The 16,569-nt window shown below is 40.8% G+C and overlaps 1 protein-coding gene across 1 annotated transcript in view; it reads right to left on the reverse strand.

The window, feature by feature from the left end:
* has3 (hyaluronan synthase 3) overlaps nucleotides 1–16,569 on the reverse strand; it is a 25,772-nt gene continuing 9,203 nt past the window's right edge. Inside the window, exons 2-5 of the mRNA XM_040026701.1 lie at nucleotides 6,657–8,263; nucleotides 6,032–6,567; nucleotides 4,270–4,371; nucleotides 1–2,028 (exon numbers count right to left, since the gene is read on the reverse strand). Of these exons, the coding sequence (XP_039882635.1) occupies nucleotides 1,099–2,028; nucleotides 4,270–4,371; nucleotides 6,032–6,567; nucleotides 6,657–6,750 (1,662 nt within the window). The 5' untranslated portion in view covers nucleotides 6,751–8,263 and the 3' untranslated portion in view covers nucleotides 1–1,098. The remainder of the gene's footprint in view (nucleotides 2,029–4,269; nucleotides 4,372–6,031; nucleotides 6,568–6,656; nucleotides 8,264–16,569) is intronic.

A 16,569-nucleotide genomic window follows, 5' to 3' on the forward strand; every position in this document is an offset into this window, starting at 1 on the left:
AGAGCTAAGTAGAGGGTGAGGCGCCTGGGAAGGGAACACAGAACTGCATAGTAAGTGGCAGACAGTTGGTGTCGTAAGCCATCCCCTCTTTACAAAGATGGTCATTCATCTATGCCCACTGTGAATGACCAGTGGAACTGAAGAAGCTTCTCAGATCAGAGGTTAAAAGTCTTAAAGAAACTTAAAGAAGTCCAGATGATTTCTTTCCAAGCTCCTTAGACTATCATCACCTGGATGACTGAGAACCTACACAGACAATTTGAGACAATGTTACTTTACTGAAATTCACACACTACACTAGTAGATACATAGTATAATGTATATACTATTAAAGTATAAATAGTAAAAATGGAAGTAGCAAAATTAAGACACAGAATATTTATGTAATTTTTTTTCATGCACCAACTGTACAGATCTTAGGATGTTACAGAGTATGGATGTATTTTTATGTATAACTCACACACTAGTGTATTTTCTGTTTATTTCTTAAAGACTCTCTTCCTACTTCCTACCTCTCTATATTTTTAAATTCATGCTGACTGGCCAGGACAAATTCATCTCTTCCTCTCTTCCATGTTAAACACATCTTCAGTTGAATTTGTTGGCAGTTTCATATTTTTTAAAATTTGCTTTGTCTCTGTCTGGACTCTACACCTACTGAGCCTCCCTAATCTTTTCCAAAGCAGGTGCTCTGACTAATCTAAGTAAACATCTTAAATATAAAAGTTTCACATGTATTTTTAAAAAAAAAAATGTAAAACACTGTATGACACTTTTCATTACAAAAAGCAACCTGTACCCATCAATTACCTGATGTTTTTCGTAGCAAGTATATGGATATTTTATAACATTATGACCTATTCTGCTTGGTTAAGGTTTTCACTGTGAAGCACCATAAAAATGGGACAAATGGAAGAACTGTATGGATCTATAAGTCCCCACAACTAGAGTCATGCTTCTCAAATTTAAGAATCACAGTGTTGTAGCACCAGCAATGAAGATGTGTGTTCCTTGTTCAATGTTTTTGTTCCAGCAAGGTGAGTAGAGACCTTGCTTGAATCATACTGCAGTGAAACTCAGACGAGCAATATTTCCAGTTTAGGCCTCTTCATATGGCAGATGATACTGTTCTTCCCTCTTATTACACCGTTTGGCTACAATTGCCAAGTACAGTACCACAAGAATAAGCCAGTAGCAGGCGTAGAGTATCGTCCCTGCTATCAATAAGGCTTTCTCAGTCTCACTGAATGGCTCCTGTGTTTCACAGTAAACTGTATATGCCACACCTCCAAGCAGCACCATAGCCCAAACTGTAACTGGCACCGCTCCAATGAAGTTGACCACAATCTTCCTGCGGCCTGATGTGCCCCATCCAGCCTTGTTTATGGTAAGCAAGGCAAATATTTTGGCAGGAAGAAGGCTGGACATGTAGAGAAGTGAGTAAAGTGACATGAAGATCATGACCAGACTGCCACGCAAAAAACAGGCGTAGGTCGCCTTCACCATCCCGACCAACTGGACTGTCAATAAGAAGAGCAGGATATTCCACAGCCGTCCACGATAGAAGAGATGGATGACTGTAGCAACCAAGAAGAACGGGAAGAAGCCAGTGACCATGGATTCATAAGTCATCCAGAGGCTGTGTTTATGGAACCACAAGGCATTGTAGAGCCATTCACGAAAGTAAGACTTGCTCCATCGAGTCTGCTGGTTGAGCCAACGCAGATACTGGGTTGGTGTCTCAGTCTGACACTGTGATCGAGCTGTGAATTTTGTCTTGTACCCAAAGCTAAGCACCCGATTGGTGAGGTGGCGGTCATCTCCAAAGCTGCACTTGGAGCCTAAAAAGGTCTGATGGTACCATGGCTCCAAGAAGTGCTGTAGCAAGGAGTTCCTGTACATCCCGAGAGGGCCACTGATACACTGGACACAGCCAAAGTAGGACTGGCACGCACGCTCAATGTTGAAGGCCATCCAGTAGCGCACACTGCTTAAGAAGGAGATCCATGAGTCGTACTTGTTGAGTATCTGGAAGATAGGAAAGTGCATAAGAATATATTAAGATTGAAAGAAAGGAAAATCACAGTCAGGTTTCATTGTATCTTAACAGTTACTGAAAACTAAGATTTTTCCATCAACTTTTCCTTTTTTTTTTCAGGTTTAGGGAATATTGTCTTGAAACTCTCCAAGGAGCCTTCACCTTTTTTTGTCCCAGATATAAATAGAATAAAATAGACACATTTTCAGGACCTAGATGACATTTCAAATGTAGTTTTATACATTTTTGCATTGTAGTTTTTTTTTTTCTGTGAGGATTTTACATTTGAGTATTTCAAATGTGCAAAAATATGCCTGGTTAGCCCACTTTTCTGAGTTAGATACAGCTCATTTCTGTATCTAACTCATTAAATTTCTAATTAATCCATCTACCTCATTAAACTCCTTTACTTTAATTAATGTAAAACTTTATGTTATTCAAGGTTGTGGCTGTAGCTGGGCTGGTTATGCTCCCTGCTCTGTTTCTCATGTCTCTCTTTCTGGAGCATGATTTTGGCTGTCAGCAATATCTGAGGTTAACCCGCTATAGGTAGGCTGCATGTCTGTTCACTTGATTCTGTCGGCTTAAATAATTAGCGTTATGACAGCTTACCCACACTTTTGTTTGTAGTGTGCCGTTTCCAGCCGTTGTGGAGCTTTAATATAACTAATTTGCGACACAGTGTCCTTTCACTCTGGTGAGTAGCTTTGAAGACAGTATGCTTATTAGTTAGATATACACTAATATGATTTTTATTTTTAGGATTCTGTTTCCAGCTGACGCCTTCTGACATTGCAGCCATACTATATATGGATATATAGCCTGCAATGGCCACAGTTGACGCGGCCTGTTCTCAGACCTGCCGTCTTGCCTGTAACAGTTGCTTAAGTAGTTTTGTCTGCGAGGATTTTTCCAAATTATTCTGCCTACAGTTTTTTGCTTCTGATGATTCACCTAAATGTAGCTCACTGAACTGTCTACTTGTAAAATTGCCTGATTTGAGCAGCAGCTAGTGTGGGACCTTTGTTCAGAGTTGTCCTATGGACTTGGGCTGCCATAGGAGGTGCAGACCTGCCATTGCCTTTACGGAGAGATTGTTGAGCAATGGATTGTGGGTGGAACTGGCATTACAGTGTCCTTAGTGTCCTTATTTGAGGCCTGACTGAGCACTTGGTTTTTGGGCTGAGTGTCCATAGCTGTCAAGTTCAGCTTTGTGAATACTAATTATCTTGTTCAATCCTCTTCGTTGCTGGAATTGGCTACAGGAAGATGAGCTAGTAACAGTGTGGATTCCCCTTTGGCATTTCCTTTATTGTACAGCACTTTGGATGTGAAGCTGATGTTACGTGCTTTTCTTTTTATCTCCTTTCGTTATGTCCCCCAGCTACTGGTAAGTCTATTCCAGCCTCTCTTGCTTTTTATTTATTGATTGATTGACTGATTTTTGAGCACACCATGAGACCAATTTGCATTTCAAGTAGAGCCTTCAAGCTTCACAATATAGCCATGGTCTTCCGACAACAAGGGAAAGCATCTACTCATGATGCAAATGTTGTTATAACTTCAGTCTGGATACGACTGGCATCTGGCACTTGCTAGGCTAGCTATAATTTCAGTTTTTCGTTGAAGTGCCCAGAACAGTTCTTTGTGAATGACGGCCACTGTTGTGTTAATAGCCATGCCAAGGACAAAGACAATGGATTGTCTGTCTTTGAATGATTTAACAAGGCCTTGTCTTGCAGTGAAAGCCATCTGACAGTTAGTTGTAGGGCTGCTTGCCAAATCACAATATCTCCTATTTTTACACGTGTTCAATGTAAAAGGATAACTGTATGACTGAGAAGGATTTAGAGCTGTCTATGGCATTTCCAATTGTTGTGATATTTTAAAGTACACTAGAAGGCAAAGTGACAATTGGTGACAAAGGGAAGCCCTGTCCAACAACACCCACCGCTATGGAGCCGCTACTCCTCCACATTGAAAGGAGCCAGTTGAGGTGGTTTGGGCATAAGCGAGCATATTAGCAATCTGAAGTTTGCCCTGTACTTTGATGCAAAAATGAACTGCATACTCACAGACGCAGCGTAATAAAGAAGATAAAAGCCATTTTGATGCATAAAGGGTTCAGTATTCTGTGACTCTGATATTTAGATATTGAGTTTAATCAATAACAAGAGAGGAAATTCAAGTTGACTTTCTCATTTCACTTTTCCTCTGCAGTGCTGTTTTACCTGCACGTCTCCACCAACCCCTCCCACCATTGGATCTTCCTCAAGGATCTTGAGCATTTCTATGGTACATGCTGGGTCTAAAACTGTGTCTGAATCACACACCTGGGGAAATAAAAGACGACATAAAAAACAAAAGGTGAGGCCTAGTGGGGGTTAAACACGGGCTCAGACAATTACAACCAGCAGTCTAAGACCCCAGGTGTTGCCAAACACAGGCTGGTATTGATAGTAAAATCCAAGAGAAAAATGAGAGGCTGCTGACAAACATCCCAGCTGGTTCTCTGTAATTTCAATGCACCTGGGTCAGCTGTGGACACGACCTTTACCCTCGGCAAGGACAAAGGCGTGCAACAGTTGGCCATGAAGAAGGAACTAAATATCCAGCATTAACCCACAGGTCTGGATGCAGACCTGGAAAGTCTTTCCATGAGCAGTTAAGCAACACCAACAACAGTTTCAACAGTCTTGCTTGACTATTACTTGTGTAAAGTAGTTAGGATTTCATGCTTGTTTTACATTACATTGCAAGTCCTTCACGGATGGTGAAGGTTTTCATTCTTCTAATAAACAGATGGTTTATTTTTACTATGAAAAAAAATCACAAGTAATGTTACTGTCATGTTAAATACAAAAGAGGTCATTTTTGGGTGTGCAGGATTTTATACTGCTGACAACGCATTTCACAGTGTTGATGTAAGAAAAGTCATGCGTTATAATTGGTGCCCCCACCCCTATTAAAAAAAAAGGGGGGGGGGGGGGGGAATCCGGCTGTGGGTAAACAGGAAAGAAGGGGGCTATAAAACATAGTTTGTAACCTGGTCTGGTCCTATTTTTAAAATAACGTAGTTTTATTTGACAGAAGGATCAATTTAAATCAGGGTTTATGTGAAGTTTTTAAAAAAGGACTGGACCGAATCTGCCGTCGGGCTCTGAGCAAAAGCCTACTGTGCAATTAGGAGGTGGCCAACCTGCTGAAATCACAGACCCAGAGAAAAAGAGAGTTCTATTCCAAGGATCTGGTATGGAAACTCATGTTCCACTAACACAAGGCCTATTAAGGTAGATGAAAACTCTCTTAGGAAGATGCAAGAGTCCGATTATTAAGCTATGTGTTTGACATCTTGTTCCTCTGAGCGACCACCTTTTCCTGTATGAAACCAGGCTGAAATTCTGACTGTGGTATCCTTGGGCTCTGGACTGCAGGTCAGAATTACACTGTCAGCACTAGTAGGCTTTGAAATAAAAAGAAATCTTGTGTACTCTATTTCACTGTGAGTGTGGTTTTCCTAATGGCCACATAGAATTTATGTACTTCTTGCTCTAAGGCAGTATTTTGCCCAGTTTTTAACATTAGTGTGTTAGCATTAGCATGTAGTTCAGAAGAAACAGCTAGCACAGGTAGACATAAGTGCAGGTTTTAAATGGCATCTGTTATCAAACATGGTTCTCTGGCATTCAAAAATGGATGTATTGGAGAGCAACTTGGGTTTAGTATCTGGCATACAGGCTGGACAGCCAGGGATTGAACTGCCAGTCTTCTGATTAGTAGATGGCCTGCTGTACCTCCTGAGCTACAGCCATCCCGTTTTACATTACCGTGGTTAGTAGCTAAGTGGTCAGAATGACTATACAAACTATGCAGATCATAACAAGTGGTCAGGATGAATATTCAGATTATACATCAGGTCAGCCTAAATTGTTCAAATGAATTCTTTGCCATTGCAAATGTACATATATGTGATGGTGTCTGTGTAGCCCTTACCTGCACGTAGTCCACACTGTCCCCCAGCGCTTTGAAGGCAGTGTACATCACCTCCCTTTTACCTCCCCACTCCTGCATAATGCAAGAATAGCGGCAACCTCTGACCATCCTTGACACCTGTGCCATCTCTTCCATGTGCGCTGTGCTTTTCCCCCCACCTCCACTACCGTCCCTGTGATAGTTCCCCTTCCACACCATGCTGCCAGCCTGGTCCGCTCCTCCCATCACTTCATGGAAAATGTCCATCATGTAGCGATCCTCGGGTCTATTTCCATCCACAACCAGCACCACCTTCAAGCCTGGAAAAGAGATTCGGCAGATGCTGTGGAGACACTTCCTTAGGTAGTCTGGGTCCTCTTGGTAAGCTGCGATGCAGAGGGCCACGGAACGACGAAGGTGTTGAGGTCGGGCAGGACTCCTCATCCGCCGATGCTCCAAGAATGCAAAGAGGCTCTGGAGAAAGAGGTGGAGGGAGAGGAAGGCACCATATAGGCCAAAGGACAGGTGGTGCTGCTCAGTGTGGATAAACTGGTAGCCTTCACAATGAAGAAGGGGAAAAAAATCAGTAAATATGATCATACATTTTAATTATCATATACTTTTTGTGTTTGTGATTGAAATGAACCTGTAACATAGGCCAACAGAATGGTGAAGAGGACCACCGCAGCAAAAAGGGTGGTGACCACAATGTTCAGCGCATTCCTGTAGCAAGAGGGCATCTGAAGATGGAGCAGGAAGTGAGGCAGAGGGGTCCACAACAGATGTCAACATGAGAACCAGGGAGTGAGTGGAGATGGGTTTAGGAAAAGAGGGAACAATTTGTGGAGGGAAGAAGAGGTCAAGAAGAGAGAAAAAAAAACTCACGTGTGTAATCTTAATTTGCTGTCATATGGAAGTAATGAAACAAGACATGCTTTGAAAAAGCACAAACTTTATTCTGAGAGTCACTTAGACTCAACATGAATTTATACAAGCAGAATTGCCATTTTCTTTGTGTGTTTTTCAAAATAGTTGAGCACCTTGAGGCAACTGCTGTTGTGATTTGGCGCCATATAAATAAAATGCAACTGAACTGAGCTACAAACATCTCAGAAACAGCAAAAACTACTAAAACAACTAAATCCCCCATTCTGCCATTAGAACCTCTGGTGCTCCTTTCTTCCACATCTCCAGGTTAGGGCTAGGGTTAACTTACTGCACAGGAGAGACTGGTTTATTCTTTACATTATTACATTCAGCTCTGTTGGACAAGCAGATTTATACACTTTTTTGAATGGATTCACAGATTTACATCATGGCATCATGCATTCTGCCCGCAGACTACATCAGGAGAATCTGTTTTATCGGCGCTCCTGACCGAAAGGAAAATTTTGCAAATAGAGGTGTTGGATCACATGACATCACAAAACATTTATATTCTTAATCACTGTTTTCATGAGTCATTTAGTCATTTACACAACAATTTAGTGTTTCTAGTAGCTCTAATTTGTCTGAAATATCTCCTCTCTCCTTTTCACTTTGGCATTTCTTTCCCCTTGTGCTCAGTGTGCTTACAGCAGTCTGAATCGTGAAAAAAATCAACATATGAAAAATATACAAAAAAGACTAAACAGATTCAAACTACAAATTAAATCAATTGAAGTCAATTAGATAGAAATGATATAAACCACTGCAGCACAGTACCTTTAATACCTATGACATGCTCTAATTGCTGTAATAAAATATCGTCAACAGTGTCGAACGCTACACTGAAGTCTAATAGGACAAGCACAGAGATGAGTCCACTGTCAGAGGCCATAAGAAGATCATTTGTAACCTTCACTAAAGCTGTTTCTGTGCTGTGATGAGCTCTGAAACCTGACTGAAACTCTTCACATAAATGATTCCTCTGCAGATGATAAGCTGGAAGTTTTAAAACTACTCTTTCAATAATTAAATGAAGGTTGGAGATTAGCTAAGACGGCTGGGTCAGGTGATGGCTTTTATATTGAATCCTTAAACTTAATTACAGCACTTTTAGAAAGACATTTACTCTGATAAAATGTTTCCCCATTGCTGTATAATCCATTATTGTAAATGTAAAGTTATTAGTAAATGGTCAGATGAAAGATGGTTTTTGAGGAATACTGTTAAATGTTCCGTTTCTATGTCATATGTCAGAACAAGATCTAAGTGGGATTAAAGTGGTGTGTGGACACTTTCACATTTTGTGAGAAGCCAACTGAGTCGAGTCTAGTTTAATCTATCATTTTCAGTATTTACACAAATGTTGAAATCACCCGCAACAATTATTTTATCTGAACTAAGCACTAAATGTGATAAAAAGCCCAAGAAACCAGATAGAAACTCTTAATAAGGATCAGGCAGACGATATATAACAACAAATAAAAAAGCTTTTTGAGTTTTCCAATTAGAGTGGACAAGGTTAAGAGTCAGGCTATCAAATGAGTTAAAACTCTGTGTCTATGGTTAATAAGCTGGAATGGGAGATTGTTGTTATTCTGCACCCTCAGACTGTGCTTCGAGGATTCTGACAGTTAGTTTATCACGAGGACGTTGATTTATTTCAACATATTCAACCTGCTGTAACCAGGTTTCTGTAAGGCAGAGTAAATCAATATGTTAGCCAATTATTAAATGGTTTACTAACAGGGACTCAGGGGAGAGAGACTAATTGTTTAATAATCCACATTTAACAGTTTTACTCTTTGATGTAGTTGTGGATATTATATTGTTCTTTCTGTTTATTTTTTAATATTTAAATACTACTGTTACTGCCCATCACCCCTCCCAGGATATGGGCTGCCAAAGGTAGCTCTCCAGAGATTTCTGTCCTGCTTTTCTGTTCGGAGGGGGGGGGGGGGTGTCAGGCATGATGGAAAGAGAGAAACTGCAGAGAGCCATGTAAGACCGCAGCTCTGCTTCCTCGTCCCAACTCTGGATAGTCACGTTTTAGAGGGGGTTAATAAATTTGTCCAGATTTCTAGAAATGACAGCTGCTCCATCCAAAGTGGGATGGATGCCGTCTCTTCTAATAAGACCAGATTTTCCCCAGAAAGTTTCCTAATTATCTATAAAGCCCATTTCATTTTTTGGACACTGCTCAGACAACCAGGAATTTAAGGAGAACATGCGGCTAAACATGTCACTCTTGGTTTGATTTAACCACAAAGATGTCTGAAAGACTTGTCAAAGCTAGCTACTTAGAAGCTGAATCCAAAAAGCAATACACCATCGCAGACACATTAATATGACCTGCCTGCAAAGTCATTGCAAATGAGATGCTCAGCCCTGACCCAGTTAAAGAAACAGCCAAAGTTCTTCTATCAGATATGAGAGAGGGACTTTCACCAATGAGGTGATGAGTCCACTTTTGAATGAACTGAAAACATGCTAACCATAACTTTCTTTTAAATAGCAGTTTAATTATTTACATTTAGCTATGTGCTGCTTTCAGCTAACCATTAAATCGATTTATCACTGACGTATTAGTAATCAGTGTTGGGTGTTAAAAAGTAATATCACATATTGCATTAGTTCTTAATTCTAGTAATTTGTTGTTTGATGTAGTTACTTTTCAAATAAAGAAAAACAACAAAAGAAATATCTTACGTGCATTTGCAATTTCTTTGTCTTCCTATGACTCCTTGGCATGAAGCTTGGCAGCATGACATCCTCAATACCACATCACAGCCACAACAATTTGTCATAGCAACACTAACAAAACTATATAGAGAAATCCCCAGAATGTCAGTCACACACACTCTCTCTCACACTCACACACACCTTTTGACTAGTTGTTTCTGTACACATTAGCACATCCTTTTTTTTGTTTTTTTTGTTTTTTTTACAAAAACCAAATATGCAAGAATGATGATGGCTGAATGATCCAAATGCTAAATGCAACGCTTAAAAAATGCAAATGCTAAAATGACAGAAAATCTATTCAAGTTCTGGTGATGCAGATGCACAACAAAATGTGTTTCAACTGTAAAAACTGCCAATAGACTACAATTGCAATATTACAAGTATTTTACAACCTACTGACTCAACCAATGTCTACAATAAAAGCAGGTGGTATCCACAGCACTGGTCTTTAACGCTTTCACACATAATGGTCACTACAGTGGACAGCTATTCAAAGGCTGTTTTCTTGTATTTGTGTCAGTGTTGATGGTATACTTGCACATAAACCACTACATTGGACACTGATGTGTCACTCAATACCAAATTCATAAGTCAAAACATATGTTGTCCACCTAAGTGGACATGTAACTTTTCAAAGAGTTTTTTTACATGTTTAAAAAAAATGAAGTTCAAAAATCTTTTTTTCATACCTAAAGATGAATAAAAATACTTAAGAAAGAAATCCTGATTGAGGTTGTCATAATTCATGCATGAACTGGTTAAAGAAGAGTAACAGGCGGCAGGAAGGAAGTATGCTGAGCTTTTGGGAACAGAACCACTGGTAGCTCTAGCAACTAATGGCAGCGAAATCTCATATGATGAGTGGATAGAGACAGAGTTTTATTTGGACTGTTACCTTCAAAACAGGGTTCTAGTTCAAATTCGGGGATCTAGTGATCCCAATGTTGCAGATTTGAGTGGGTAAATGGAGCAAGCGGCAGCAAAGATCAGGCAACATTTGAAAAATCATCTGAATCTTCTCACTGTCAGTAAATACTGCTAAATCAGTGCTAAAACTATTGTGACACCTGACCCGAGCTAAAGTCTGGGCAGAGTCCTGGCAGAGAAGACATGACATCAGGATCAGTGGGACCAATTTCCTTAAAGCCACATATACAGATAGATAAAGTTATTATCCACCTTTGCCCCCAGCCATAAGCCACCTCAGTGGGACCTTCCAGATAAATTAGACCATCTCAGTAAAGACGAGCATGTCAGCATTTGTTTATGATGACTATCATGTTGGATGCAGCCACACTTTAGACATGTACATCACTGAAGACCTACATATCAGCCTCAAAACCTCTGAAGTGAAAGACTATCTTCAAGATCTGCTGAACCATGAGTGGATTTCAAGAGTCCCGGTCACCCTACTCATCCCCAGTTGCCTGTATTAGAAAAAAGTCAGGTGAACTGAGATTGTGCTGAGATTTCAGGGGACTCAACAGAACGTCAGTACAGAGGCACAGAAATAAAAAATTTCCAGAATTCAAGATAGGCTAGATTCCCTTCACGGCAGCTTCTGGTTTTCTGCTCTTGATCAGGGAAAAGCATATCAACAGGGGTTCCTGGACCCTAAAGGTTGCCCCCTCACAGCCTTCATCACACCTTGGGGCAGCAGAACTGCATATTTAGGCTTTAGTTGAGCCTCAGCAGAGTTTCAATGGAGCATAGAGGACTAATTAAGAGGGCTTCAGGATGTAATCTGTCAGCTGTATTTGGAAGACAACCTAGTCCACTCTCCTTCCTTTGATACTCATGTTGAACACATCACAGATACCAAAAACATGGTGGCAAACTCAGATCACAGAAGTGTGATGTCTTCAAGAAGAAACTGGATTTCCTCAGTCAGATGGTGCTAGAAAAAGGATAGCTGAGGACCCAGCTGAAATAGCTCCTGTCCAAGCTCTCAGAGAATGCAAAGAGATGTGGACCATTTTGTAATGCATGCTGACCCTCACCCTGCCCCACCCTGAGCCTGGTTCTGTTGGAGGTTTCTTCCTGTTAAAAGGGAGTTTTTCCTTTTAACTGTCACCAAAGCACTGGTTTAAAGCGGGTCATATGATCTGTTTTCTTCGTATTATTGTCGAGTCTTTACCTCACAATATAAAGAACCTTGTGGCAACTGTTATTGTGTTTTGGTGCTATATAAATTAAATTTAATTCAATTGAAATTAATTGAATTTATCTAAAGAAGCAGATTGGAAAGACTCGCTGTCAAACATAGTGCCTGCCTACAACTACACTTGGAAGGAGGCTACTGGGTTTCCCCCATACTATTTGCTGTTTGGCCACACTCCTCGGCTTTCTGTAGATGTCTTGTTCAACTTGCCTTCACAGGACCAGCAAGCAAGCTATGAGAAGTATGTGACAAAATGGCACTCTCAAATGAAGGAGGCTTATGAGATTGCATCTATTACAGCTCAAAAAGAAGCTTGGAAATCTCAAAGAGAGAAGTCCAGAGAAGCTTTGGTCATACTGGGGGGATGCAGTGTATGTGGTAGTGAGTCAAAAAGCCCTAACATCCCAGTTTATGAGTTCAAACCACAAAAGGGAGGAAAGAGTGACACAATACACAGGAACCTGTTCCATCAATGTACCAGCCTGCCCGTGGAAAAACCATACAGATGGGAACAAAACAAAAAAAGAGAAGCCTGAGACAAAAGGAAGGAGAAGCTCAACAACGTATTAAGTTTTAATATTTGTTTAAGTATTAAGATGGGAGCTATTTGCCCCCAGGGGCTGTGAGGTCTTGTGTTGTACTTATGGGAAGTTGTGCTCATTGTAAAAAATAATCATGTGATCATTAATTGCCTCAGAGACTTCGTCAATAACCAACGCCTCATGGTGGCGCTGTGTGGCAGACAGGATGAGGACCAAAACACAGGACTCAAAAAAAAGGAGTGAACTAAAGGAGGCAGCTTTATTGCTGATATAACGTTATTTAAACATAGAAGCTCTAATAACCAAAAACTCAAAAACAAGGAACCAGAAGTAAACAACTAGGGAGAACAACGAGGAATAAACTGGGGTACCAAGGATCACACAGGAAAACACACAGCACATGGGACGACACGACAATAAGCAAAGGAACACAGAGGACTTAAATACACAGAGGATAACAGGAGGGAACACAGCCGGACGTAATCAGACACAATGTGTCAGAGAGGAAGCAAAGCTGAATACACTGAACACGCAACAAGGGACTATCAAAATAAAGCAGGAAACACACACAACTCAGATTCAAGACACCCAAGCTTAACACAGTGACTAGGGAGACACGAGTAAACACAGGAGAAGATAAACACTGAGTGAAGGAGAACTAAGAACATTATGAACCTAAGAATCACAATAATTATTAAAAAACAAACAGCATCATGTCCCAAACTACAAAACACTGGGTGTGAATTTGTTGTGCCTAAAATACTCTGAAATGTTCATCTTAGACATCTGTCTCAAGTCAATTAAAGCTTGCTAATGTGCTACTGTTACAGCTACCATCATATTACATAGCACACCAAATAAGGTTGTAGCAAAGAACGATTTATTTCCTATTTGTAATAGGAAGAACATTTTCATTCTTGCATGAACGTTCCACAGTCTTAGGCATTTTAGATTTACTTAAGTTCTTACTGTATGCACTGAGACTCTCTAATAATGGCAGGCATTGTGCAAAAAGGACCAACACATTAGGGAGGTCCAACACAGCAGTGATGCTGTGGAAAATCAAACAGTACAAGGTTTTTCATTGGAGACACCAGAAGCTTCAAATGGGTACTCTTTGGCTATTTTTTCAGATAGTTGCTGTCTTCTTCCACACAGGGAAAAATGTTGCATATGCTAGGAGCTAACACAAGGACACAATAACAATGTTATGTTCAGACTGATTCACATTGATTTTTTAGTTTTCAGTGTAATTTTAAAGCAGAGTAAGCTAAGCAATTCAAGCTAAGTGCCAGGCAGAAATCTCTACCATACACTGTAAACATTCAACACACATGCCTGAACACTATCCTACAATGTAACTATTGATTAATACGGTTTTTCTAACTTTTCATTCAGTTTTTGTCTCTGTTCAACCTTCATTTAGTTAATCTTTAGAACTACATACCAAATCTGAAGAGGTATCCAAAACTGAAGCCTAAGCATAGTCTATTTAATAAGCTTTTGTAAGATAAACCCACATTTTAGTGTAGTTATGTTACAGAAATAAGAAATGATTGATTTTGCTATCCTGAGGGCAAGTGAAAAACATTTTAAAGACCTTACCTTCCTGAACCAGTGCCCCCTCTGTATTTTCCAGTTTTCAGTCCGTCAAGCCAGGACATCCAGCCCTCTCCTCTCCTTTGCACACAACTTTCCTTGTTCTCTCCCCCTCCTTCCTCCAGCTCACACTACATCTTTATTCCAGCTTGCTTGCTTAATTCACATCCAAAAATACACCAGGCTGCTTTGACCACCACACTCCAACCAGCGTGCCTGTAAGCCACCCTCCTCCTTCTCCTTCGATCTTCCAGGAGTTTCCCAGGGGATGAAGTCCCCAAGCTGAGATGTGATCAGAGGTGCTCAGCTAGCAGCTGACGTTGGTGCAGTCTCTGTCGGTGTTAAGCAGCAGTTATTCTGCCGTCTGTGTGTGTTGCTCTCCATCCTATGGACATGGTCAGAGCAAAGTGAAGATGCCTGAGATTCAAAGCAAAAGGTTCCGTCTGTGCCTTAGTTTTGACATCTTCTTTGTCAGGGGATTTCTCTAGCTTCTCTTCTCTCTTCTGCAGTCTCTGCTCATTTTGCACCTACTGTTTACAGCAGAGCTGAAAGCGTCCTCCTTTATCACTCTGTCCAAGCTGGTCGACTGAGAGCCCAACACTGCTGAGCGGCTCCTTCACCACCTGCTCCCCTCCCCTCCCTGGGCATCCTAACCAGCACCCGATCTCTCTGCAATGCAGCCAGCAGTCTTTAACAAGTCTGGGTGCTCCTTTCACTTCTCTACCTTACTCAAAGCAGCCCTTATGGGCTTATTTATCTCCCCTCCCTCTCTTTTCCTCTCCTCTTTGAGGCTGAGTTGCTGACACGCTTATACCTGGACAAACTGCAGCATGCACTGGAGAATCGATAGATGGCTGGCAAAGCACAGCGATCTAAACACAGCCATGTAAACACATTTCACTATCCACGCCAGGTAACATAATATACTAAACTTGTACACTTTATCTTTCTCTATCACACATAGTGAGATGTAGTAGTTATTGTAATAGAAGTCGCGTGACTTTAGCCAGGGGCGCCATAAGGGGAGAAAAGTGATGACGAGGGGCCTTAGAAAACAGTAAAATAGTCAATTAGTCTTTTCTTTTAAAAGAAAATTATTAACCTATCACCATAAAATAATGTCTGATTCACAAGGATACTTGTGAACTTGATTATTTTATAGCATTAGTTTTTTTTTTTTGCTATTGGCAACAAAAAATAAAATCCAATCAGCCTCTGACCCCGCCTCCCCCTCCTTCTTACATGATTTGGTTTGGTCCAGGTGCACGCGCTCCGGACTGACGCTGAGCGGTAAGACTGGAGGATAGCTCTGTGCGAAGTTACAAGTTAGATTCAAAAAACAAAAGAGAGACAGGTGGAGATTAAACTCATAGAGAAGTCCACATGAAGGAAACTGCTTTACTTTCCATACACTAAATCATTTATGTGACAACGTGGTGCGGGGCCAAACAGACAAACACAGGCTCAGGCTTAGCTGTCCCACTCCCGTCTCCCCATAACCACACTCCTGACACTGAACCAGCCCCACTGTGTCTAATTGTGTCTAATTTGAGGAGGTTCATTGGGAAATTAATTCTATTCCACACACTATTCATTGTGTAATAACAATCCATTATTACAAAAGTATAATCCACATAAAGAGAGAAGTGTGTATTTTGCTCTACATATATTTTGCACACTGCCTGTGACTGTTGCAGGTGATGAGATCTTTCAGGAAGCAAAATCAGATTAAAACCTGTTTGAGTTCCACAAGGTCTCAGGACAGAGATATGTTTTATTGTCACCTAGCGTAAAATATTACGCCTCGGGAGTGAGAATGTGTTGTTTTAGTTGGCTATACTAACATATAACATAACCCCGCACACTGTCTCGCCCATCCCACTGCTGTCAAAGCGTTTGCTCATAGGGGGTCATATGATTGTTGGGGTTTTCTGTTTTCTTTCTATCATTGTAGAGTCTTTACCTCACAATATAAAGCACCTTGAGACAACTGTTGTTGTGATTTGGTGCTATATAAATAAAATTGAACTGAGTTGAACTGGCATTATTTTTATTCAGTTACAACATTTCAGTACTTGACGAAGGTCTCAAAGACTGGAGCTAGTTAAAGTGTTACTGAAACTGTTACTTTACTTAGCGGTCTTAGCTAATTACAGGCCATTCACCAACCTTCCTTTTATCTCAAAAATTCTTGAAAGAGTTGTTGTCAAACAACTAACAGATCATCTGCAGAGGAATGGTTTATTTGAGTTTCAGTAAGAGTTCATCACAGTACACAAACAGCTTCAGTGAATCAATCAATCAGTCAATCAATCTTTATTTACAAAGCACTTTTCATACAGAAATGTAGGACAAAGTGCTTTACATGGTTAAAAGCAGCCCACCCCACCCCATCCCGCCCTCCAAATCACTCCCCACACTCTCATTAACATAAGCGGTCATGGATACATACACACACATCCCCCCCCCAAAACACACACACACACACTTGAAAAGTAAAATTGGGCTGGGCACACATGAGCCAGGTGAGGGAACACTATCACACGGAGCCGTCTGCACCGGGAGCTGGTCACAGACCGCAGCCTCCA

The sequence above is a fragment of the Simochromis diagramma genome, unplaced genomic scaffold (genome assembly GCF_900408965.1).
Source record: "Simochromis diagramma unplaced genomic scaffold, fSimDia1.1 OVJJ01000293.1, whole genome shotgun sequence".
NCBI classification, from domain to species: Eukaryota; Metazoa; Chordata; class Actinopteri; order Cichliformes; family Cichlidae; genus Simochromis; species Simochromis diagramma.